This window comes from Anomaloglossus baeobatrachus, chromosome 5 (genome assembly GCF_048569485.1).
Source record: "Anomaloglossus baeobatrachus isolate aAnoBae1 chromosome 5, aAnoBae1.hap1, whole genome shotgun sequence".
Lineage (NCBI taxonomy): Eukaryota > Metazoa > Chordata > Amphibia > Anura > Aromobatidae > Anomaloglossus > Anomaloglossus baeobatrachus.
The window spans coordinates 64,298,701-64,325,072 of NC_134357.1; the positions used below are offsets into that span (position 1 = coordinate 64,298,701).

The 26,372-nt window shown below is 52.1% G+C and overlaps 1 protein-coding gene across 3 annotated transcripts in view; it reads left to right on the plus strand.

Annotated features, from left to right (window-relative positions):
• The window catches only part of BTAF1 (B-TFIID TATA-box binding protein associated factor 1), a 187,882-nt gene that overhangs the window by 49,222 nt on the left and 112,288 nt on the right, over positions 1-26,372 (plus strand). For all 3 annotated transcript variants that reach the window (XM_075348556.1, XM_075348555.1, XM_075348557.1), the window contains exons 12-13: positions 84-224; positions 7,598-7,722. In XM_075348556.1, the coding sequence (XP_075204671.1) occupies positions 84-224; positions 7,598-7,722 (266 nt within the window). The remainder of the gene's footprint in view (positions 1-83; positions 225-7,597; positions 7,723-26,372) is intronic.

A 26,372-nucleotide genomic window follows, 5' to 3' on the forward strand; every position in this document is an offset into this window, starting at 1 on the left:
TCTCTTGTGGAAATGATCATGACTGTGTTCTCACTCGCCATTAGTTTTAAATGACCTGGTATTTCGTTGCGGTTGCTTTGCAGGATTTAATTAAGACTTTATTACCTAAAGCACTACCAGCAATAATTGAAGGTCTTCAAGACCTTGATGATGATGTGCGAGCTGTAGCTGCAGCATCTTTAGTGCCTGTTGTGGACAATCTAGTGAAGATACAGTTCAAGCAGGTAAGTTTTGGTGGTTTTCCTTTAATATGTCTGTTGCTTGGAAAAACCCAGTCTGTTTTTAAATTGAAATGTCTCATCGTTGCCCATAAATCCTGCATGCAATCTATATAAATTTCAATGCAGTTTACTGTAGTTTTAATCTTAAGTCCAACACAGGGCCTTACTGGCTTGGTGGACTGGCAAGTGTGACCTATATGTGCTGCATTTACCCTGTTCAGGATTTGGTAACAAAAACAAACCTGGTCATCAGGATCAGTCATGATAAACACAAGATGTGGTTATAAAGGCGCTGTTCTACTGTTTTTTTTTTATTTTTTTTTTTTTTGCGCAGAAGTGCAGTTTTGACCACCTGTTAACAAATTTTGTGCAAAATTCACAGTGACAAAAAAACCATAATTTCTTTGTCGCTCCATTGGGAGACCCAGACAATTGGGTGTATAGCTTCTGCCTCCGGAGGCCACACAAAGTATTACACTAAAAGTGTAAAGCCCCTCCCCTTCTGCCTATACACCCCCCATGCCTCACGGGCTCCTCAGTTTTTCATGCTTTGTGCGAAGGAGGCTGACATCCACGCATAGCTCCACAGCTTAGTCAGCAGCAGCTGCTGACTATGTCGGTTGGAAGAAAAGAGGGCCCATAACAGGGCCCCCAGCATGCTCCCTTCTCACCCCACTTTGTCGGCGGTGTTGTTAAGGTTGAGGTACCCATTGCGGGTACACGGCAGGAGCCACATGCTGTTTTCCTTCCCCATCCCTTATGGGCTCTGGGTGAAGTGGGACCCGAATCTGTCTCCAGGCACGGGGACCGTGCTCCCTCCGCAGCCCCTGGGGTATCTGCTGGACAGGAGCCGGGTATCGTCAGGGACAAGGCCCTGCTACTGTAAGGTACTCTGTCTCCCCGTGGGGACCGCGCATGGAGCGCTTGTGCCATACTCATTCCAGCACTGCTGGGTGTGTTAGTGCGCCGGGGACTACCGCGCGGCCGCGCTTATTGCCGGCCGCGCTTATAACTTTAGCCCCCGGCTTCTGCGGCCTAGTGTCGCATATTCCCGCCCACAGGCCTGCCAGTCAGGGGAAGGGCGGGACGCTGCACAGATCGTCAGCGCTGAGGGCTGGAGCATACATTAGTATCCTCCTCCCCCCTCACTCAGTACACTGGGGCACTAGATTCCCGCACTTTCTTGGGCACGCCCACGGTCCCCTCCTCCCCACAGAACGCCGGCAGCCATTCCTGTCAGCGATTCAGACGCTGGAGAGGAGAGACATCACAGGGAGACCCAGGCAGGGATTCTGGTGATCACACAACCGCTCTGTGCGGTCGGTAAGCAGCACATGTGGTGCTGGCCCCACTGAGTGCCGAAGTGTGTGTTATATATATATATATATATATAATAATATTATATAATATATAATATATAATATATAATATATAATATTATATAATATAATATAATATAATATTATATAATATATAATATTATATAATATTATATTATATTATATTATATTAGCACTGTACGGTCGCTCTGTTGATTTTTGGCTATATACCCTCCTGGATTGTTCTCAGAGGAGACAACAGCATGTCGTCCGCAAAAAGCAAGGGTGCCAAAGCACAGGCGTACTTTGCAACCTGTACCTCATGTGCAGCTATACTACCGGCAGGTTCCACTGACCCTCATTGTGTGCAATGCTCGGCCCCTGTGGCACTTACTCAGCCGGAGCCTCTGCTACAGGTGGCCCAGGTGAAACCACCTGCTACCACTGTCCAGGTGACAGGGACGGAGTTTGCAGCCTTTGCTGACAAACTGTCTGAGAGTATGGATAGATGGTCTTCTAAAATACTAGAAGCCTTACAGTCCAGACCGGTGATTCAGGTCCCGGGCACTGTTCAGTCTGTGACCCCAGGTCCCCCTCAATTGGAACGGCAAAGTGACCCTGGGGTGACCCATAGGTCCCAGGGAGAGGTCTCTGACACGGACCGCAGTCCCAGGCCGCCTAAGCGGGCTCGCTGGGAAATTTCCCTCCACCTCATCACACTGTTCAGGGTCTCAACACGAGGACTCTCTGGAGGATGAAGCGGAGGTAACAAATCAGGATTCTGATACTGAAGCCGCTCTCAACCTAGATACACCTGAAGGTGACGCCGTTGTGAATGATCTGATAGCGACCATCAATCAGGTGTTGGATATCTCTCCCCCAGCTCCTCCAATTGAGGAGTCAGCTTCTCAGGAGAAATTCCGTTTCAGGTTTCCCAAGCGTACATTGAGTACGTTTCTGGATCACTCTGACTTCAGGGAGGCAGTCCAGAAAAACCGGGATTGTCCAGACAAGCGTTTTTCCAAGCGCCTTAAGGATACACGTTATCCCTTCCCCCCCTTCCCCCCCTGATGTTGTCAAGGGCTGGACTCAGTGTCCTAAGGTGGACCCTCCAATCTCCAGACTGGCGGCTAGATCCATAGTTGCAGTGGAAGATGGGGCTTCACTCAAAGATGCCACTGACAGACAGATGGAATTATGGTTAAAATCCATCTATGAAGCTATCGGCGCGTCTTTTGCTCCGGCATTCGCAGCCGTATGGGCACTCCAAGCTATCTCAGCTTGTCAGGCGCAGATTAATACAGTCACTCGTACATCTGCCCCGCAAGTCGTGTCCTTAACCTCTCAGGCGTCGGCGTTTGCGTCCTACGCCATTAATGCTATCCTGGACTCTGCGAGCCGTACGGCGGTAGCATCCGCCAATTCGGTGGCAGTCCGCAGGGCCATGTGGCTACGAGAATGGAAGGCAGACTCTGCTTCAAAAAAGTTCTTAACCGATTTGCCATTGTCTGGCGACCGCTTGTTTGGTGAGCGATTGGATGAAATCATTAAACAATCCAAGGGAAAGGACTCATCCTTACCCCAGTCCAAACCAAACAGACCTCAACCACGGAAGGTACAATCGAGGTTTCGGTCCTTTCGGTCCGCGGGCAGGTCTCAATTCGCCTCGTCCAAAAGGCCTCAGAAAGATCAGAGGAACTCCGATTCATGGCGGTCTAAGTCACGTCCTAAAAAGACCGCCGGAGGCACCGCTCCCAAAGCGGCCTCCTCATGACTTTCGGCCTCCTCAAACCGCATCCTCGGTCGGTGGCAGGCTCTCCCGCTTTTGCGACGCCTGGCTGCCACAGGTAAAAGACCGATGGGTGAGAGACATTCTGTCTCACGGTTACAGGATAGAGTTCAGCTCTCGTCCTCCGACTCGTTTCTTCAGAACTTCTCCGCCCCCCGAGAGGGCCGATGCTCTTCTGCAGGCGGTGAGCACTCTGAAGGCGGAAGGAGTGGTGATCCCTGTTCCTCTTCAGCAACGGGGTCACGGTTTTTACTCCAACTTGTTCGTGGTGCCAAAAAAGGACGGATCCTTCCGTCCTGTTCTGGACCTAAAACTGCTCAACAAGCATGTAAAAACCAGGCGGTTCCGGATGGAATCGCTCCGCTCCGTCATCGCCTCAATGTCCCAAGGAGATTTCCTGGCATCAATCGACATCAAAGATGCTTATCTCCACGTACCGATTGCACCAGAGCATCAGCGCTTCCTGCGTTTCGCCATAGGGGACGAACACCTTCAGTTCGTGGCACTGCCTTTTGGCCTGGCGACAGCCCCACGGGTCTTCACCAAGGTTATGGCAACAGTGGTGGCAATCCTACACTCTCAGGGACACTCGGTGATCCCTTACTTAGACGATCTGCTTGTGAAGGCACCCTCTCAAGGGGCATGCCAACACAGCCTGAACATTGCTCTGGAGACTCTCCAGAGTTTCGGGTGGATCATCAATTTTCCAAAGTCAAATCTGACACCGGCCCAATCTCTGACATATCTTGGCATGGAGTTTCATACTCTCTCAGCGATAGTGAAGCTTCCGCTGAACAAGCAGCGTTCATTACAGACAGGGGTGCAATCTCTCCTTCAAGGTCAGTCACACCCCCTGAGGCGCCTCATGCACTTCCTAGGGAAGATGGTAGCAGCTATGGAAGCAGTCCCTTTTGCGCAGTTTCATCTGCGTCCTCTTCAATGGGACATTCTCCGCAAATGGGACAGGAAGTCGACGTCTCTCGACAGGAACGTCTCCCTTTCGCGGGCAGCCAAGGCCTCCCTTCAGTGGTGGCTTCTTCCCACTTCTCTGTCGAAGGGGAAATCCTTCCTGCCCCCATCCTGGGCGGTGGTCACGACGGACGCGAGCCTGTCAGGGTGGGGAGCGGTTTTTCTCCACCACAGGGCTCAGGGTACTTGGACTCAGCCAGAGTCCTCCCTTCAGATCAATGTTCTGGAGATAAGGGCAGTGTATCTTGCCCTAAAGGCGTTCCAGCCGTGGCTGGAAGGCAAGCAGATCCGAATTCAGTCGGACAACTCCACAGCGGTGGCATACATCAACCACCAAGGCGGGACACGCAGTCGGCAAGCCTTCCAGAAAGTCCGGCGGATTCTACTGTGGGTGGAAGCCACAGCCTCCACCATATCCGCTGTTCACATCCCGGGCGTAGAAAACTGGGAAGCAGACTTTCTCAGTCGCCAGGGCATGGACGCAGGGGAATGGTCCCTTCACCCGGACGTGTTTCAGGAGATCTGTTGCCGCTGGGGCATGCCGGACGTCGACCTAATGGCGTCCCGGCACAACAACAAGGTCCCGACATTCATGGCACGGTCTCAAGATCACAGAGCTCTGGCGGCAGACGCCTTAGTTCAGGATTGGTCGCAGTTTCAACTCCCTTATGTGTTTCCTCCTCTGGCACTGTTGCCCAGAGTGTTACGCAAGATCAGGTCCGACTGCCGCTGCACCATCCTTGTCGCTCCAGACTGGCCGAGGAGGTCGTGGTACCCGGATCTGTGGCATCTCACGGTCGGCCATCCGTGGGCACTACCAGACCGACCAGACTTGCTGTCTCAAGGGCCGTTTTTCCATCTGAATTCTGCGGCCCTCAACCTGACTGTGTGGCCATTGAGTCCTGGATCCTAGCGTCTTCAGGGTTATCTCAAGAGGTCATTGCCACTATGAGACAGGCTAGGAAACCAACGTCCGCCAAGATCTACCACAGGACGTGGAAGATATTCCTGTCGTGGTGCTCTGCTCAGGGGTTTTCTCCCTGGCCATTTGCCTTGCCCACTTTTCTTTCCTTCCTTCAATCCGGATTGGAAAAGGGTTTGTCGCTCGGCTCCCTTAAGGGACAAGTCTCTGCGCTCTCTGTGTTTTTTCAGAAGCGCCTAGCCAGACTTCCACAGGTACGCACGTTTCTGCAGGGGGTTTGTCACATCGTCCCTCCTTACAAGCGTCCGTTAGAGCCTTGGTATCTGAACAGGGTGCTGATGACTCTTCAGAAACCATCGTTCGAGCCAATGAGAGATATTTCTCTCACGCCTTTCGCAGAAAGTGGTCTTCCTAGTATCAGTCACTTCACTTCGGAGAGTGTCTGAACTGGCAGCGTTGTCGTGCAAAGCCCCTTTCCTGGTGTTTCACCAGGACAAGGTGGTTCTGCGTCCGGTTCCGGAATTTCTCCCTAAGGTGGTATCCCCCTTTCATCTCAATCAGGATATCTCCTTACCCTCTTTTTGTCCTCATCCAGTTCACCAATGTGAAAAGGATTTGCACTTGTTAGATCTGGTGAGAGCACTCAGATTCTACATTTCTCGTACGGCGCCCCTGCGCCGCTCAGATGCACTCTTTGTCCTTGTCGCTGGCCAGCGTAAAGGGTCACAAGCTTCCAAATCAACCCTAGCTCGGTGGATCAAGGAACCGATTCTCGAAGCTTATCGTTCCTCGGGGCTTTCGGTTCCCTCAGGGCTGAAGGCCCATTCTACCAGAGCCGTGGGTGCGTCCTGGGCTTTGCGGCACCAGGCTACGGCTCAGCAGGTGTGTCAGGCAGCTACCTGGTCGAGCCTGCACACTTTCACGAAACACTATCAGGTGCATACCTATGCTTCGGCAGATGCCAGCCTAGGTAGGCGAGTCCTTCAGGCGGCGGTTGCCCACCTGTAGGACGGAGCCGTTTACGGCTCCATTATGAGGTATTATTTACCCACCCAGGGACTGCTTTTGGACGTCCCAATTGTCTGGGTCTCCCAATGGAGCGACAAAGAAGGGAATTTTGTTTACTTACCGTAAATTCCTTTTCTTCTAGCTCCAATTGGGAGACCCAGCACCCGCCCCTGTTCCCTTCGGGCTGTTGTTCTTTATGTACACATGTTGTTCATGTTGAATGGTTTCAGTTCTCCGAAATTCCTTCGGATTGAATTTACTTTAAACCAATTTATAATTTTTTCCGCCTTCTTGCTTTTGCACCAAAACTGAGGAGCCCGTGAGGCACGGGGGGTGTATAGGCAGAAGGGGAGGGGCTTTACACTTTTAGTGTAATACTTTGTGTGGCCTCCGGAGGCAGAAGCTATACACCCAATTGTCTGGGTCTCCCAATTGGAGCTAGAAGAAAAGGAATTTACGGTAAGTAAACTTCCCTTCTTTGTCATTTGGAATTTTGTTGCAACTACAGTTTACAGATCAGATTAGTTTTATATTTTGATCGGGCATTTCTGAATGCGGCGATACCAAATGTTTGGAGTGATTTGGAGTTAAAAAAAAACAAATTCACCCCATTGAACATTTAGGTTTCGGTCATGCGCACAATATTTTGAAGCCAGGATGCGTACACCCGGCTTCATAGCGCGCATGACAAACTCCGGGGTCATGCGCACTGAGCCGAAATCCAGTGTCGGTTGGTGATGGCAGAGAGGTAACTGAGGTCATTCTGTGACGCTGCACATTCATTAGCATGTTGTCACACCCACAGGGATGTACTAACATGCTAATGGGGGTGACTAGCCAGGGGAACTAACGCCCTAGGGACTAGTCCCCTCGCTGACTAGCATACGATAAAATCTTTAGAATTACTTTTTCTAAAGATCTCTTTATCTATGCTAGTGTATACAGGGACGGTTAGGCAGGGATTAGCAATGTGCACCCAGAACTGCTTGTGGTTCTGGTTGCATATTGGACCTGACAGGTTCCTTTTAAACAGACTCCTTGGGATATTTATTCTCCTGTACAAAGTGGGGTGCCACCTATCCGCAAACTGCTAGATAATATATATTGATAGAGGCAGTAGATTCGCTATACTCAGATGCCGGTTAGTAGCCCTCTGAGCCGCCTCTTTTAATGTCATTATTGCTGCGGTACTACACACCAGGCTGCTAATAAAAGCTGCAGTGAACACGCAAGTCTCAGCGCTTCACTTTGACAACCGCATAACTGAGAGCCAGCCGCAGGACCACATCCGGCTAATTATTTTGCCCTTGATCAAACTTGCTGTTTGAATAAAATGCGTAAATTTTTTTTTTTTTTTTTTTTTGCTTAGGTTCCCTTCATTCTTAGCACTTTATGGGATGCTCTTCTGGAGTTAGATGACTTAACAGCATCTACCAACAGTATCATGACCCTCCTTTCCTCGCTCTTAACATATCCTCAGGTTCAGCAGTGCAAGTAAGTGTCACAATGAAAATGAAGAAAAAATTGTAAAGTCTTAGAGTAACCATAATCGTCATTCTTTTCCCCCTCCCCACCCACCATAAATTAGTACGTGTGAAAATAAGAAACTTTGTAATGTTTTAGTTCAACTGATGTTTCACTCTCCATTCTTTAATTCTTGGTAAAAATGTCTTTCTTTATCGTTCCTTTGGGAGACCCAGACCATGGGTGTTTAGCTTCTGCCTCCGGAGGACACACAAAGTACTACACTTAAAAGTGTAGCTCCTCCCTCTGAGCTTATACACCCCCTGGTAGCCAGTCCTAGCCAGTTTATTGCTTTGTCAGGAGGCATACATCCACACATGCATTCTCATCTGATTTGTTTGACTTTTGGAAAGAGTTTGCAGAAAAGCGGGTCCATGTCTGGACTCCCGGCATGTCCCTTCTCACCCCACTGTGTCGGCGGTGTTGTTAAGGTTGATTTACAAGGCTGCAGCCTTACATGCCGCGCTCCTTCACCATCCCTCCTGGGCTCTGTTGGACCGGAGCACTCATCCCCAGCGACATGGCCCTGCGTCTCAGCAGCTAAGTACCTGAGACGTTTATGTTGGAGGTCCCGGTTCTTTATTGTAAGGGGAGAGTATGCTGTATGTGATTTAACTTTTCCGGCGGGTTCTCTAGCTTTCTTCGGCGCTCCATTGGGAGACCCAGACGATTGACGATTGGGTGTATAGCTACTGCCTCCGGAGGCCACACAAAGCATTACACTAAAAAGTGTAAGGCCCCTCCCCTTCTGGCTATACACCCCCAGTGGGATCACTGGCTCACCAGTTTTCTGCTTTGTGCGAAGGAGGTCAGACATCCACGCATAGCTCCACTGTTTAGTCAGCAGTAGCTGCTGACTATATCGGATGGAAGAAAAGAGGGCCCATACTAAAGGGCCCCCAGCATGCTCCCTTCTCACCACGCTTGTGGTTTGTAAGGTTGAGGTACCTATTGCTGGTACGGCGGCTGGAGCCCACATGCTGTTTTCCTTCCACATCCCCCTGAGGGGCTCTGAGGAAGTGGGATCTTACCGGCCCCAAAGCCCTGAGGCCGGGCTCCATCCACAGACCCATTGAACCTGCTGGATACGGAGCTGGGTACCGTTCAGGGACATGGCCCTGCACCATTCAGGTACTCTGTGTCCCCGTACACACAGGCACAGCACACTCCAGACTTGCTGGGTGTGCTAGTGCGCCGGGGACAGTAAAGGGTTACAGTCACTGCAGCCTAGCTGAGTGACTTTATGTATGGGGAACTACCGCGCCGGACGCTCCGGGAGCGGCGGCGCGGCTGGGACTTGTAGTGCGCCGGGGACTTAGCGCCGACCGCGCTTTTACGGCGGCGGCGCTTATAAATCCAGTCCCCGGCTTTTGCGGCCTAGCTCCGCTTCGTTCCCGCCCCCACCCTGTCAATCAGCAGCGCCGAGGGCTGGAGCCTTATTTACATGCTCCAGCCCTCTCACTGGACACTGTGGGACGCCGGTTTCCCGCTCTGACTTGGGGGCACGCCCACGGCCCGCCCCTACCCACACGAGCTGGAGAAGGATGCCGGCAGCCATTCTTGCAGTCCGAGCTGAGAGATCGGACTCTGGGCAACCAGGCACAGGACTAGGGCGACCACACACCCGCTTATAGGCGGGCGGTAAGCGGCACCTGAAGTGCTGACCCCACTAAATACCGCAGTTGTCAATTTGTATTTTATGCTTACACTGCATAGGTCGCTATTTTTGGCTATATGCCCTCTTAGATGGCGACACATCAGCAGCAGGAAAGCAGGGGTGCTAAGGCACAGGCTTTCCATGCTGCTTGTATTGCATGTACTGAAGTGTTCATGTGTATTTATGCTTGTATGCTATACACTGCACTGTACGGTCGCTAGTCTGGGCTATTTTCGCCTAGAATGACTAGACTACAGCAGCAGAAAAGCAAGGGTGCTGAGGCACAGGTTTTTTTTCTATGCTGCTTGTATTGCAGGGGTTGCAGTGTTCATTTGTACTTATGCTTGTATGCTATACATTGCACTGTATGGTCGCTATTCTGGGCTATATTCCCCTAGATGGCTAGTCTACAGCAGCAGAAAAGCTGGGGTGCCAAGGCACAGGCTTTCTATGCTGCTTGTATTGCATGTGCTGCAGTGTTCATTTGTACTTTATGCTTGTATGCTATACATTGCACTGTACGGTCGCCATTCTTGGCTCTATATCCTAGATGGCTAGCCGGCAGCAGCATATATGCAACACAGGCTTTCGATGCTGTTTTTACTGCATGTGATACTGTTCCACGGCACTGAACCCCATTGTGTGCAATGCTCCCCTGTAGCACTTGGTCAGCCGGGGTCTCTATTAGACGTGGCCAAAGGAACCACCTGTCAACCCTGTCCAAGGACAGGGATGGAGTTGCAATGGGATAGAGACTTGCAGTCCGGACTGGCCATGGGCAATCTGGATCATTGCTCCCTGGCCACCCTCATTTGGAATAAAATCGGTGCTCCGGGGGGGTCCCAGGAGGCTCTCTGTATGATGAGGCAGACGTAGCTCATCAGGACTTTGATCCTGACACCGCTCTCAATCCGGATACACCGGATGGTGACGCCATAAGGAATGATCCTATAGCGTCCATCAATGGAATGTTGGATCTTTCTCCCTCAGCTCCCCCAGCGGAGGAGTCAGCTTCACAGCAGGAGAAGTCCCATTTCAGTAGCTCAAACGTATATTGAGTATTTTTCTGGCCACGCTGACTTCAGAGAAGCAGTCCAGGAACACCACGCTTACCAGATAAGCGTTTTCTCCAAACGTATTAAGGATACACGTTATCCTTTTCCCCCTGACGTGGTCAAGCGCGGGACCCAGGGTCCAAAGCTGGATTCTCCAATCTCCAGGCTTGCGGCTAGAGCATAGTTGCAGTGGAGATGGGACTTCACTTGAAGATGCTAGACAGATGGACTCTGGTTGAAATCTGTCTATGAGGCTATCGGCGTGTCGGTTGCTCCGGCATTTACAGCCGTATGGGCACCCTAAGCTTTTCAGCTGTTCTTGCACAGCTGGTCTTGAGCATATGTACATTTGTGCCGCAGGGGCGTCCGTAACCTCGCAATGTCTGCATTGCGACTTACCCTATTAATGCTGTCCTGGAAGGACAGCCGAGGTTTCGGTCCTTCCCAAGCTCGGGCAGGTCCCAATTGTCCTCGTCCAAAAGAGCTGAAAAGCCTCAGAGGGGCTCAGCTTCCGGGGGCTCAATCACGCCCAACGAAGGCAGCCGGAGGAACCGCTACCAAGGCGGTCTCCTCATGACTCTCAGCTCTCTCATCTCTCCGCATCCGCGGTTGATGGCAGACTCGCTCGCCTTTGGCGACATTTAGCTGCCACAGGTCACAGACGGTGGGTGAGGGACAGTGTGCCCACGTGCACAGGACAGAGTTCTGTTCTCGTCCTCCGACTCGATTCTTCAGAACGTCCCCACCTCCCCACCGAGCCGATGCTCTTCTGCAGGCAGAAGGAGTGGTAATCCCTGTTCCTCTTCAGGAACAAAACACGGTTTTCCTCCAATCTGGTTGTGGTGCCAAAAAAGGACGGCTCTTTCCGTTCCGTTCTGGACCCAAAACTGCTCAACAAGCACGTGGAGGCCAGGCGGTTCCGGATGAAACCCTCCGCTCCGTCATTGCCTCAATGTCTCAAGGAAATTTCCTAGCATCAATAGACATCAAAGATGCTTATCTCCACGTGCCGATTGCTACAGAGCACCAACGTTTTCTACGTTTTGTGATAGGAGACGAACATCTCCAGTTCGTAGCTCTGCCATTTGGTCTGGCGACAGCCCCACGGGTGTTCACCAAGGTCATGGCGGCAGTGGTAGCAGTCTTGCACTCACAGGGACACTCTGTGATCCCTTACTTGGACGATCTACTTGTCAAGGCACCCTCTCAAGAGGCATGCCAACTCAGCCTGAATGTTGCGCTGGAGACTCTCCAGACGTTCGGGTGGATCATCAACTTCTCAAAGTCAAATCTGTCACCGACCCAATCGCTAACGTATCTTGGCATGGAGTTTCATACCCTCTCAGCGCTAGTGAAGCTTCCGCTGGACAGGCAGCGGTCCACTACAGACCGGGGTGCAGACTCTCCGTCACGGTCAGTCGCACTCCTTAAGACGCCTCATGCACTTCCTCGGGAAGATGGTGGCGGCAATGGAGGCGGTTCCGTTTGCGCAGTTTCATCTGCGTCCTCTTTATTGGGACATTCTCCGCCAATGGGACGGGAAGTCAACATCCCTGAACAGGAAAGTATCCCTTTCACAGACGGCCAAGGACTCTCTGCAATGGTGGCTTCTTCCCCACCTCATTATCACAGGGAAGATCCTTCCTACCACCGTCTTGGGCGGTAGTCACGACAGACGCGAGTCTGTCAGGGTGGGGAGCAGTGTTTCTCCACCACAGGGCTCAGGGTACGTGGACTCAGCAGGAGTCCACCCTTCAGATCAATGTTCTGGAAATCAGAGCAGTGTATCTTGCCCTACTAGCCTTCCAACAGTGGCTGGAAGGGAAGCAGATCCGAATTCAATCGGACAACTCCACAGCGGTGGCATACATCAATCACCAAGGGGGGACACGCAGTCGGCAAGCCTTCCAGGAAGTCCGGCGGATTATGATGTGGGTGGAAGCCACGGCCTCCACCGTATCCGCAGTTCACATCCCCGGCGTAGAAAACTTGGAAGCAGACTTCCTCAGCCGCCAGGGCATGGACGCAGGAGAATGGTCCCTTCACCCGGACGTGTTTCAGGAAATCTGTAGCCGCTGGGGAAGGCCGGACGTCGACCTAATGGCGTCCAGGCACAACAACAAGGTCCCAACCTTCATAGCACGGTCCCGCGATCACAGAGCTCTGGCGGCAGACGCCTTAGTGCAAGATTGGTCGCAGTTCCGGCTCCCTTATGCTTTTCCACCTCTGGCACTCTTGCCCAGAGTGCTACGCAAGATCAGATCCGACTGCAGCCGCGTCATACTCGTCGCCCCAGACTGGCCAAGGAGGGCGTGGTATCCGGATCTGTGGCATCTCACGGTCGGCCAACCGTGGGCACTACCAGACCGACCAGACTTACTGTCCCAAGGGCCGTTTTTCCATCGGAATTCTGCGGCCCTGAACCTGACTGTGTGGCCATTGAGTCCTGGATCCTAGGGTCTTCAGGATTATCCCAAGGGGTCGTTGCCACCATGAGACAGGCTAGGAAGCCCACGTCCGCTAAGATCTACCACAGAACGTGGAGGATATTCTTATCCTGGTGCTCTGCTCAGGGAGTGTCTCCCTGGCCATTTGCATTGCCTACCTTTCTTTCTTTCCTGCAATCTGGGTTAGAAAAAGGTTTGTCGCTCGGCTCCCTTAAAGGGCAAGTCTCGGCGCTATCCGTCTTTTTTCAGTAGCGTCCAGCACGACTTCCTAAGGTGCGCACGTTCCTGCAGGGGGTTTGTCATATTGCACCCCCGTACAAGCGGCCGTTAGATCCATGGGATCTGAACAGGGTACTAGTTGCCCTCCAGAAGCCGCCCTTCGAGCCTCTGAGGGAGGTTTCACTTTCTAGACTATCACAGAAAGTGGCTTTTCTGGTAGCGATCACATCTCTTCGGAGAGTGTCTGAGCTAGCAGCGCTGTCTTCCAATGCTCCCTTCCTGGTCTTCCACCAGGACAAGGTAGTGCTGCGCCCCATTCAGGAGTTTCTCCCGAAGGTGGTATCCTCTTTTCATCTTAATCAGGATATCTCTTTGCCTTCGTTTTGTCCTCATGCAGTTCATCGGTATGAGAAGGATTTACATTTGTTAGATCTGGTGAGAGCACTCAGAATCTACATTTCCCGCACGGCGCCCCTGCGCCGTTCGGATGCACTCTTTGTCCTTGTCGCTGGTAAGCGCAAAGGGTCGCAGGCTTCTAAGGCCACCCTGGCTCGATGGATCAAAGAACCAATTCTTGAAGCCTACCGTTCTGCTGGGCTTCCGGTTCCATCAGGGCTGAAGGCCCATTCTACCAGAGCCGTGGGTGCGTCCTGGGCATTGCGACACCAGGCTACGGCTCAACAGGTGTGCCAGGCAGCTACCTGGTCGAGTCTGCACACTTTCACCAAACATTATCAGGTGCATACCTATGCTTCGGCGGACGCCAGCCTAGGTAGAAGAGTCCTGCAGGCGGCAGTTGCCTCCCCGTAGGGGAGGGCTGTCTTCGCAGCTCTAACATGAGGTATTTCTTTACCCACCCAGGGACAGCTTTTGGACGTCCCAATCGTCTCGGTCTCCCAATGGAGCGCCGAAGAAGGGAATTTTGTTACTTACCGTAAATTCCTTTTCTTCTAGCTCCTATTGGGAGACCCAGCACCCGCCCTGTTGTCCTTCGGGATTTTTGGGTTTTTTCGGGTACACATGTTGTTCATGTTGAACGGTTTTTCAGTTCTCCGATGTTACTCGGAGTGAATTTGTTTAACCAAGTTATTGGCTTTCCTCCTTCTTGCTTTTGCACTAAAACTGGTGAGCCAGTGATCCCACTGGGGGTGTATAGCCAGAAGGGGAGGGGCCTTACACTTTTTAGTGTAATGCTTTGTGTGGCCTCCGGAGGCAGTAGCTATACACCCAATCGTCAATCGTCTGGGTCTCCCAATAGGAGCTAGAAGAAAAGGAATTTACGGTAAGTAACAAAATTCCCTTCTTTGCCTGAGAACCGCGCCGATGGTGCCTGCTTGTCGGCCTCGCCGCTTAAATTTAGGCCCCGGCTTCGCCGGAGGCCTAGTTTCATTTTCCTGCCCTCGCATGTCACTCATGCAGAGGGACAGGTTCGGCTCCTCCCGGCGGCCGTTCTACACAGGGCAGGGACACTCCCCACTGCTGGGGCGTCCCTCCTTCCCTGCAGGTCTCTATAGCCCTCCAGTTCCCGCTCTTTTATAGGAACGCCCTCTTCTCAGGCAGAGTTCACTCTGCTCTGGGACATCCTGCTTTCTGCATCTCTGCTGAGGTGCTGCGACTGAGGGACCGGGCTTCGGGATCTGGAGGGCACACAACACCGCGCTCAGCGGTCTGGTAAGCCACAGCCGGTCTCCGGTTGTGGACCTCTGTATATTCTCCCTGGGGTTCATTCTCTGCAAAGCCCCCACTCCAGCAGCATGTCTCACACAAGGAGCAAGGCTCCAAAGCTTTATTTTGCATGCACTGCATGTAAGCTCCTGCTGCCTGAGCCGAGCACCTATCCACATTGTGATGTCTGCTCTAACTTGGCGGTGCCACAGCCTGGAGTCTCACCCCCAGTGGTCTCTCAGGCTGCTGCTGCACCTGTGATTGAACCCCCGGCCTGGGTAGAGTCCTTTTCTAGGTCGTATCCCAGTCATTTGCTGAGTCCATGGGGCTTTTGTCCAGGACTTTGATGAATATGCGTCAGTCCCCCTCACAGGGTGCCTCTAATACTCTTGACAGAGGACTCCTATCCTCTGACCTCCGTCCATCAGAGATCACGGAGGATTCATCATCTGATCCCAGACCCCGTCCTAAGAGAAGGCGCAGGGTTTCCTCCCCCTCCCCATCCCACGGCTCTGTCTCAAGAGCTGACTCTCGATGAGGAGGATGCCCTCACTGGGGGCTCAGAGGCGATGTATCCCATCGATTTCTCTGAGGGTGACTCAGATCTTAGTGATTTGATTGCTTCTATTAATTCTGTGCTGGATCTCAATCCGCCAGTGTCAGAGGAGCAACTCTCTTTGGCAGAAAAACATCAGTTTACCTCGCCTAAGAGAGTGAAGAGTGTGTTCTTTAACCACTCCAGTTTTCAGACCGCTGTGACCAAACCCAGGGCCTGCCCTGACAAACACTTTCCAAAGCGTGGTTCTGATGACCGGTTTCCATTTCCACCTGAGGTGGTCAAGGAGTGGTCTCACTCCCCAAAGGTAGACTCTCCGGTGTCTAGGCTTTCAGCCCGGACCGTTGTCGGTGGCTGACGGCACCTCACTTAAGGATTCCACTGACCATCAGATTGACCTTCTGGCCAAATCTGTGTATGAAGCTGCGGGGGCCACGTTTTCACCGACTTTTGCAGCAGTGTGGGCTCTCAAAGCCATCTCTGCTTCTCTAGAGGAGATTCATTCCCTCACCAAGGAATCTATGCCTGAGATGGTTACCTTAACTGCTCAGGCTACAGATTTTTCATCCTATGCCATGTCTGCGATGCTAGAGGCTGCTCACCGCACTGCGGTGGCTTCAGCTAATTCTCTTGTTATCCGCAGGATTTTGTGGCTTCGAGAGTGGAAGGCAGATGCTTCTTCCAAGAAGTTTCTTGCTGGGCTCCCTTTTGCTGGTTCACGGCTGTTTGGTGAACAGCTGGATGAAATCATTAAAGAAGCTACTGGCGGGAAGAGTACATCCATGCCACAAACAAAGACCAGGAAACCCGCCCAGGGTAGGAATCAATCGAGGTTTCGTTCCTCTCGTTCCTCCAACTGGTCATCCTCTAAGCCTTCCGCCTCGTCCGCTAACTCAGCCAAGGATCAGAAATCCAACTGGCGCCCAAAAGCACGTCCGCAGAAGACCGCAGGAGGTTCTGCCACGAAGGCAGCTTCCTCATGACTCTCAGCCCGCTCCAGCCACGTCCTTAGTCGGTGGCAGGCTTCTCCCACTTTGGCGACGCTTGGTTAAAGCAAGTCTCCGATCAGTGGGTGAGAGACATCATATCTCACGGCTACAGGATAGAATTCTCTTCCAGCCCTCCAAACAGATTTTTTCTCTCAACTCCCCCCTGCTCCAAGGCCGCCGCCTTCTCGCAGGCCTTGGCGTCCTTGCAGGCAAACTGAGTGATTGTCCCAGTTCCCGCTCAGGAAAGGTTCAGAGGTTTTTACTCAAATCTCTTCCTAGTTCCAAAAAAGGGCGGTACCTTCCGGCCCATCCTGGATCTCAAGCTTCTCAACAAGCATGTCCGGGTGTGGCATTTTCGCATGGAGTCTCTGCGATCAGTCATTGCCTCTATGACCCAAGGGGAGTTCCTGGCGTCCATCGACATCAGAGATGCCCATCTACATGTGCCAATCGCAGTGTCACATCAGCGTTGGTTACGTTTTGCGATAGGAGAGGATCATTTCCAATTCGTGGCTCTCCCCTTCGGGTTAGCCACGGCCCCTCGGGTATTCACCAAGGTCATGGCGGCAGTGATTGCGGTCCTGCACCTCCAGGGGTTAGCAGTGCTTCCTTATCTGGACGACCTTCTGGTCAAGGGTACATCCAGCGCAGACTGTCAGCTGAGTGTTTCGCTCACTCTCGCCACCCTAGCCCAATTCGGGTGGCTTGTCAATCTTCCCAAATCCACTCTGACTCCGACCCAGAGTCTCACGTACCTAGGGATGCAGTTCGAGACTTTGTCTAAGGGCAACTTCACAAGTGCCGGCAAACAGCTGTCACTCCGCGCCGCGGACGCTCTGGTTCAGGACTGGTCCCAGTTTCGTCTGTCCTACGTGTTTTCCCCCTCTAGCTCTCTTGCCCAGAGTCCTGCGCAAGATCAGAATGGAGGGCCGTCGAGTCATCCTCATTGCACCGGACTGGCCCAGGCGAGCTTGGTATCCGGACCTGCTTCAACTGTCCGTGGAGATGCCGTGGCATATTCCGGACTGTCCAGACCTGCTCTCGCAAGGTCCGTTTTTCCACCCGAATTCTGCGGCTCTGAAATTGACGGCGTGGCTTTTGAGTCCTGGATTTTGACGGCTTCTGGTATTCCTCCTGAAGTCATCTCCACTATGACTCGGGCCCGTAAGTCTTCCTCCGTCAAGATCTATCACAGGACTTGGAAAATTTTCCCGTCCTGGTGTCGCTCTTCCGGCCATTCTCCTTGGCCATTCTCGTTGCCGACCCTTCTGTCTTTTTTACAGTCCGGTCTGCAGCTAGGACTGTCCCTCAACTCAAGGGACAAGTCTCAGCTCTATCAGTGCTGTTCCAGCGGCGTCTCGCCCGGCTGGCTCAGGTCCGCACCTTTATGCAAGGTGCGTCTCACATCATTCCGCCTTATCGGCGGCCCTTGGATCCCTGGGACCTTAACTTGGTCCTCACGGTATTGCAGAAACCCCCTTTCGAGCCCCTTAGGGAGGTTTCTTTGTATCGTCTTTCTCAAAAGGTGGCCTTTCTAGTTGCCATAACTTCTCTCAGGAGAGTCTCTGATTTGACTGCGCTCTCCTGAGTCACCTTTTTTGGTTTTTCACCAAGACAAGGTAGTTCTCCGTCCGACCCCGGACTTTCTTCCTTAGGTGGTCTCTCCCTTCCACCTTAACCAGGATATTTTCCTTGCCTTCCTTCTGTCCAGCCCCTGTTCATCGGTTTGAGAAAGCGCTGCATACTCTAGATCTGCATAAAAACAAAAAAGTGAGCCGGAGTATGAGATGGTATGCATGGTACTTGTGAGACCATGTTCACACTGGCCATAAGACAAAGAGAAACCAAGGAAAAAATTGTGAAAAAATACCCTGCTGTAACTAAATAAAAGCATAGTGCATATAAACATAGGGTACTTAGTAAACACTGTTTTTGATCAAAAAAAGCATAAAGCTATCCCACCAACGCCAAGGTGTACCCAGTTGGGATAGTACCTACACTCTCTAATATTAAAACCTTACCATGGGTCTAAAATAGGCCTCAATGTGGCTAAGGGCTGAGAGCGACCGGGTCCCAACAGGACACACACAGTCAGGGGGATTCACAGAATGAAATGTCCAGCTCGCTGAGAAGGGGGCCACTCCCTGTTTGTACTGAATACAAAAAAACTACATAAAAACAAAAAAGTGAGCCGGAGTATGAGATGGTATGCATGGTACTTGTGAGACCATGTTCACACTGGCCATAAGACAAAGAGAAACCAAGGAAAAAATTGTGAAAAAATTACCCTGCTGTAACTAAATAAAAGCATAGTGCATATAAACATAGGGTACTTAGTAAACACTGTTTTTGATCAAAAAAAGCATAAAGCTATCCCACCAACGCCAAGGTGTACCCAGTTGGGATAGTACCTACACTCTCTAATATTAAAACCTTACCATGGGTCTAAAATAGGCCTCAATGTGGCTAAGGGCTGAGAGCGACCGGGTTTACTAAGTACCCTATGTTTATATGCACTATGCTTTTATTTAGTTACAGCAGGGTATTTTTTCACAATTTTTTCCTTGGTTTCTCTTTGTCTTATGGCCAGTGTGAACATGGTCTCACAAGTACCATGCATACCATCTCATACTCCGGCTCACTTTTTTGTTTTTATGTAGTTTTTTTGTATTCAGTACAAACAGGGAGTGGCCCCCTTCTCAGCGAGCTGGACATTTCATTCTGTGAATCCCCCTGACTGTGTGTCCTGTTGGGACCCGGTCGCTCTCAGCCCTTAGCCACATTGAGGCCTATTTTAGACCCATGGTAAGGTTTTAATATTAGAGAGTGTAGGTACTATCCCAACTGGGTACACCTTGGCGTTGGTGGGATAGCTTTATGCTTTTTTTGATCAAAAACAGTGTTTACTAAGTACCCCATGTTTTATATGCACTATGCTTTTATTTAGTTACAGCAGGGTATTTTTTCACAATTTTTTCCTTGGTTTCTCATACTCTAGATCTGGTGCGTGCTCTCCGGATCTGTGTCTCGCACCGCTGCGCTTAGGCAGTGCACCTCTCGTTTTGTGCTAACCACAGGTCGGCGCAAGGGCCTCCCTGCTTCTAAGCCGACCTTGGCCCGTTGGATTAGATCGACCATTTCGGACGCCTACCAGGGTACTCAGGTGCCTCCCCCGCCGGGGATCAAAGCACACTCGACCAGAGCTGTCGGTTACTCTTGGGGTTTTAGGCACCAGGCTACGGCTCAACAAGTCTGTCTTGCTGCCACTTGGACTAGCCTGCATACCTTTTCGAAGCACTACCAAGTGCATGCTCATGCTTCGGCAGATGCGAGCTTGGGCAGACGCATCCTTCAGGCGGCAGTCGCCCACTTGTGAAGTTAGGCTCCGCCTACTTCTTAGTTTTTTTCTGTTTATTCCCACCCAGGGACAGCTTTGGAACGTCCCATGGTCTGGGTCTCCCAAAGGAACGATAAAGAAAAAGAGAATTTTGTTACTTACCGTAAATTATTTTTCTTATAGTTCCGTATTGGGAGACCCAGCTCCCTCCTTGTTGCCTGTTGGCAATTTTCTTGTTCCGTGTGTTATCACCGGCTGTTGTCGTGGACAGTCTCCGGTTGTTCCGGTTCTTACTCGGTTCTACTTGTGGGTGGCTAGTCTCCTTCAGCTTTTGCACTAAACTGGCTAGGACTGGCTACCAGGGGGTGTATAAGCTCAGAGGGAGGAGCTACACTTAAGTGTAGTACTTTTGTGTGTCCTCCGGAGGCAGAAGCTAAACACCCATGGTCTGGGTCTCCCAATACGGAACTATAAGAAAAAGAATTTATGGTAAGTAACAAAATTATCTTTTTTTGATTAACACAGACTTTATAATTACTGAGATGACAGTTGATGCTCATAGTGTTCTATGGGGGAAATGTCTGTCATTTCAGGACGCGTAACAGAAACCAAATTTTGTGTCTGCAGTTGTGTGGGATATTCCTTTTTGTCCCTTTTTAGCAGTTTTATCCAGAAGATGGGTAGAAGAGGACTGCAAGAGCTGCGTATGCAGAATTTGGCTTCGGTCTGCTGTTATGGAGATGCATAGACGCTGTACAAAATGTCAGTCTATTACAAAGTTGGCTTATTTCTTCGGCGCTCTATTGGGAGACCCAGACGATTGACGATTGGGTGTATAGCACTGCCTCCGGAGGCCACACAAAGCAATTACACTTAAAAGTGTAAGGCCCCTCCCCTTCTGGCTATACACCCCCAGTGGGATCACTGGCTCACCAGTTTTCGGCTTTGTGCGAAGGAGGTCAGACATCCACGCATAGCTCCACTGTTTAGTCAGCAGTAGCTGCTGACTATATCGGATGGAAGAAAAGAGGGCCCAGATAGGGCCCCCAGCATGCTCCCTTCTCACCCCACTGGTGGTTTGTAAGGTTGAGGTACCTATTGCTGGTACGGCGGCTGGAGCCCACATGCTGTTTTCCTTCCCCATCCCCCTGAGGGGCTCTGAGGAAGTGGGATCTTACCGGCCCCAAAGCCCTGAGGCCGGGCTCCATCCACAGACCCATTGAACCTGCTGGATGTGGAGCGGGAGTGCCGTTCAGGGACATGGCCCTGCACCATTCAGGTACTCTGTGTCCCCGTACACACAGGCACAGCACACTCCAGACTTGCTGGGTGTGCTAGTGCGCCGGGGACAGTAAAGGGTTACAGTCACTGCAGCCTAGCTGAGTGACTTTATTTATTGGGAACTACCGCGCCGGACGCTCCGTGAGCGGCGGCGCGGCTGGGACTTGTAGTGCGCCGGGGACTTAGCGCCGACCGCGCTTTTACGGCGGCGGCGCTCATAAATCCAGTCCCCGGCTTTTGCGGCCTAACTCAGCTTCGTTCCCGCCCCCCACCCTGTCAATCAGGGTAGGGGAGAGACGCTGTACACTCAGCAGCGCCGAGGGCTGGAGCCTTATTTACATGCTCCAGCCCTCTCACTAGACACTGTGGGACGCCAGGTTTCCCGCTCTGACTCGGGGCACGCCCACGGCCCGCCCCTACTCACACGAGCTGGGGAAGGACGCCGGCAGCCATTCCTGCAGCCCGAGCTGGGAGAACGGACTCTGGGCAACCAACAGGAATGGGGCGACCACACACCCGCTTATAGGCGGGCGGTAAGCGGCACCTGGGGTGCTGACACTAAATACCGCAGTTTTGTCTATTTGTATTTAAGTACACTGCATAGGTCGCTATTTCGGGCTATATGCCCTCTTAGATGGCGACACATCAGCAGCAGGAAAGCATGGGTGCTACGGCACAGGCTTTCTATGCTGCTTGTATTGCACGTACTGAAGTGTTCAGGTGTATTTATGCTTGTATGCTGTACACTGCACTGTACGGTCACTAGTCTTGGCTATATTCGCCATAGAATGGCTAGACTACAGCAGCAGAAAAGCAAGGGTGCTGAGGCACAGGTTTTTTTCTATGCTGCTTGTATTGCAGGGGTTGCAGTGTTCATTTGTACTTATGCTTGTATGCTATACATTGCACTGTATGGTCGCTATTCTGGGCTCTATTCCCCTAGATGGCTAGTCTACAGCAGCAGAAAAGCAGGCTTTCTATGCTGCTTGTATTGCATGTGCTGCAGTGTTCATTTGTACTTTATGCTTGTATGATATACATTGCACTGTACGGTCGCCATTCTTGGCTCTATAAGTCGGCAGCAGCATATAAGCAACACAGGCTTTCGATGCTGTTTTTGCTGCATGTGATACTGTTCCACGGCACTGCTCCCCATTGGGTGCAATGCTCCCCTGTAGCACTTGGTCAGCCGGGGTCTCTACTTGACGTGGCCAAAAGAACCACCTCTCAACCCTGTCCAAGGACAGGGACGGAGTTGCAATGGGATAGAGACTTGCAGTCCGGACAGGCCATGGGCAATCTGGATCATTGCTCCCTGGCCACCCTCACTTGGATTAAAAATCGGTGCTCCGGGGGGGGTCCCAGGAGGCTCTCTGTATGATGAGGTAGACGTAGCTCATCAGGACTTTGATCCTGACACCGCTCTCACTCCGGATACACCGGATGGTGACGCCATAAGGAATGATCCTATAGCGTCCATCAATGGAATGTTGGATCTTTTCTCCCTCAGCTCCCCCAGCGGAGGAGTCAGCTTCACAGCAGGAGAAGTCCCATTTCAAACTCAAACGTATATTGAGTAGTGTTCTGGCCACGCTGACTTCAGAGAAGCAGTCCAGAAACACCACGCTTACCAGATAAGCGTTTTCTCCAAACGTATTAAGGATACACGTTATCACTTTCCCCCTGACGTGGTCAGGCGTTGGACCCAGGGTCCAAAGGTGGATTCTCCAATCTCCAGGCTTGCGGCTAGAGCCACAGTTGCAGTGGAGATGGGACTTCACTTACAGATGCCATTGACAGACAGATGGACTCTGGTTGAAATCTGTCTGTGAGGCTATCGGCGTGTCGGTTGCTCCGGCATTCACAGCCGTATGGGCACCCTAAGCTTTTCAGCTGTTCTTGTGCAGCTGGTCTTGAGCACAAGTACATCTGTGCCGCAGGGGCGTCCGTAACCTCGCAATGTCTGCATTGCGACTTACCCTATTAATGCTGTCCTGGAAGGACAGCCGAGGTTTCGGTCCTTCCCAGGCTCGGGCAGGTCCCAATTGTCCTCGTCCAAAAGGGCTGAAAAGCCTCAGAGGGGCTCAGCTGCCGGCCGGGCTCAATCACGCCCAAGGAAGGCAGCCGGAGGAACCGCTACCAAGGCGGTCTCCTCATGACTCTCAGCTCTCTCATCTTTCCGCATCCGCGGTTGATGGCAGACTCGCTCGCCTTTGGCGACATTTAGCTGCCACAGGTCACAGACCGGTGGGTGAGGGACAGTGTGCCCACGTGCACAGGACAGAGTTCTGTTCTCGTCCTCCGACTCGATTCTTCAGAACGTCCCCACTTCCCCACCGAGCAGATGCTCTTCTGCAGGCAGAAGGAGTGGTAATCCCGGTTCCTCTTCAGGAACAAGACACGGTTTTCCTCCAATCTGGTTGTGGTGCCAAACAAGGATGGCTCTTTCCGTTCCGTTCTGGACCTAAAACTGCTCAACAAGCACGTGGAGGCCAGGCGGTTCCGGATGATACCCTCCGCTCCGTCATTGCCTCAATGTCTCAAGGAAATTTCCTAGCATCAATAGACATCTTCTCCACGTGCCGATTGCTACAGAGCACCAATTTTTTTTCTACATTTCGTGATAGGAAACGACCAGCTTCAGTTCGTAGCTCTGCCATTCGGGCTGGCGACAGCCCCACGGGGGTTCGCCAAGGTCATGACGGCAGTGGTAGCAGTCTTGCACTCACAGGGACACTCTGTGATCCCTTACTTGGACGATATACTTGTCAAGGCACCCTCTCAACAGGCATGCCAACTCAGCCTGAATGTTGCGCTGGAGACTCTCCAGACATTCGGGTGGATCATCAACTTCTCAAAGTCAAACCTGTCACGACCCAATCACTAACGTATCTTGGCATGGAGTTTCATAACCTCTCAGCGGTAGTGAAGCTTCCGCTGGACAAGCAGCGGTCACTACAGACTGGGGTGCAGACTCTCCTTAAAGGTCAGTCGCACTTCTTAAGACGCCTCATGCACTTCCTCGGGAAGATAGTGGCGGCAATGGAGGCGGTTCCGTTTGCGCAGTTTCATCTGCGTTCACTTCAATGGGACATTCTCCGCCAATGAGACGGGAAGTCAACATCCCTGTACAGGAAAGTATCCCTTTCACAGACGGCAAGGACTCTCTGCAATGGTGGCTTCTTCCCACCTCATTATCACAGGGAAGATCCTTCCTACCACCGTCTTGGGCGGTGGTCACGACAGACGCGAGTCTGTCAGGGTGGGGAGCGTTTTTCTCCACCACAGGGCTCAGGGTCCGTGGACTCAGCAGGAGTCCACCCTTCAGATCAATGTTCTGGTAATCAGAGCAGTGTATCTTGCCCTACTAGCCTTCCAGCAGTGGCTGGAAAGAAAGCAGATCCGAATTCAATCGGACAAGTCCACAGCGGTGGCATACATCAATCACCAAGGGGGGACACGCAGTCGGCAAGCCTTCCAGGAAGTCCGGCGGATTCTGATGTGCGTGGATGCCACGGCCTCCACCATATCCGCAGTTCACATCCCCGGCGTAGAAAACTGGGAAGCAGACTTCCTCAGTCGCCAGGGCATGGACGCAGGGGAATGGTCCCTTCACCCGGACGTGTTTCAGGAAATCTGTCGCCGCTGGGGAAGGCCGGACGTCGACCTAATGGCGCCCCGGCACAACAACAAGGTCCCAACCTTCATGGCACGGTCTCGCGATCAGAGAGCGCTGGCGGCAGACGCCCTAGCGCAAGATTGGTCGCAGTTCCGGCTCCCTTATGTGTTTCCACCTCTGGCACCCTTGCCTAGAGTGCTACGCAAGATCAGATCCGATTGCAGCCGCGTCATACTCGTCGCCCCAGACTGGCCGAGGAGGGCGTGGTATCCGGATCTGTGGCAGCTCACGGTCGGCCAACCGTGGGCACTACCAGACTTGCTGTCCCAAGGGCCGTTTTTTCCATCGGAATTCTGCGGCCCTGAATCTGACTGTGTGGCCATTGAGTCCTGGATCCTAGCGTCTTCAGGATTATTCCACGGGGTCGTTGCCACCATGAGACAGGCTAGGAAGCCCACGTCCGCTAAGAACCACAGAACGTGGAGGATATTCTTATCCTGGTGCTCTGCTCAGGGAGTGTCTCCCTGGCCATTTGCATTGCCTACCTTTCTTTCTTTCCTGCTATCTGGGTTAGAAAAAGGTTTGGCGCTCGGCTCCCTTAAAGGTCAGGTATCGGCGCTATTCGTCTTTTTTCAAGAGGCGTTTGGCACGCCTTCCTATGGTGCGCACGTTCCTACAGGGGGTTTGCCATATCGTTCCCCCGTGCAAGCGGCCGTTAGATCCATGGGATCTGAACAGGGTACTATGCCCTCCAGAAGCCGCCCTTCGAGCCTCTGAGGGAGGTTTCACTTTCTAGACTATCCCAGAACGTGGCTTTTCTGGTAGCGATCACATCTCTTCGGAGAGTGTCTGAGCTGGCAGCGCTGTCATCCAAGACTCCCTTCCTGGTCTTCCACCAGGACAAGGTAGTGCTGCGCCCCATTCAGGAGTTTCTCCCGAAGGTGGTATCCTCTTTTCATCTTAATCAGGATATCTCTTTGCCTTCGTTTTGTCCTCATGCAGTTCATCGGTATGAGAAGGATTTACATTTGTTAGATCTGGTGAGAGCACTCAGAATCTACATTTCCCGCACGGCGCCCTTGCGCCGTTCGGATGCACTCTTTGTCCTTGTCGCTGGTAAGCGCAAAGGGTCGCAGGCTTCTAAGACCACCCTGGCTCGATGGATCAAGGAACCAATTCTTGAAGCCTACCGTTCTGCTGGGCTTCCGGTTCCCATCAGGGCTGAAGGCCCATTCTACCAGAGCCGTGGGTGCATCCTGGGCATTACGACACCAGGCTACGGCTCAACAGGTGTGCCAGGCAGCTACCTGGTCGAGTCTGCACACTTTCACCAAACATTATCAGGTGCATACCTATGCTTCGGCGGACGCCAGCCTAGGTAGAAGAGTCCCTGCAGGCGGCAGTTGCCTCCCCGTAGGGGAGGGCTGTCTTGCAGCTCTAACATGAGGTATTTCTTTACCCACCCAGGGACAGCTTTTGGACGTCCCAATCGTCTGGGTCTCCCAATAGAGCGCCGAAGAAGAAGGGAATTTTGTTACCGTAAATTCCTTTTCTTCTAGCTCTTATTGGGAGACCCAGCACCCGCCCTGTTGTCCTTCGGGATTTTTGGTTTGTTTGCGGGTACACATGTTGTTCATGTTGAACGGTTTTCAGTTCTCCGATGTTACTCGGAGTGAATTTGTTTAAACCAGTTATTGGCTTTCCTCCTTCTTGCTTTTGCACTAAAACTGGTGAGCCAGTGATCCCACTGGGGGTGTATAGCCAGAAGGGGAGGGGCCTTACACTTTTAAGTGTA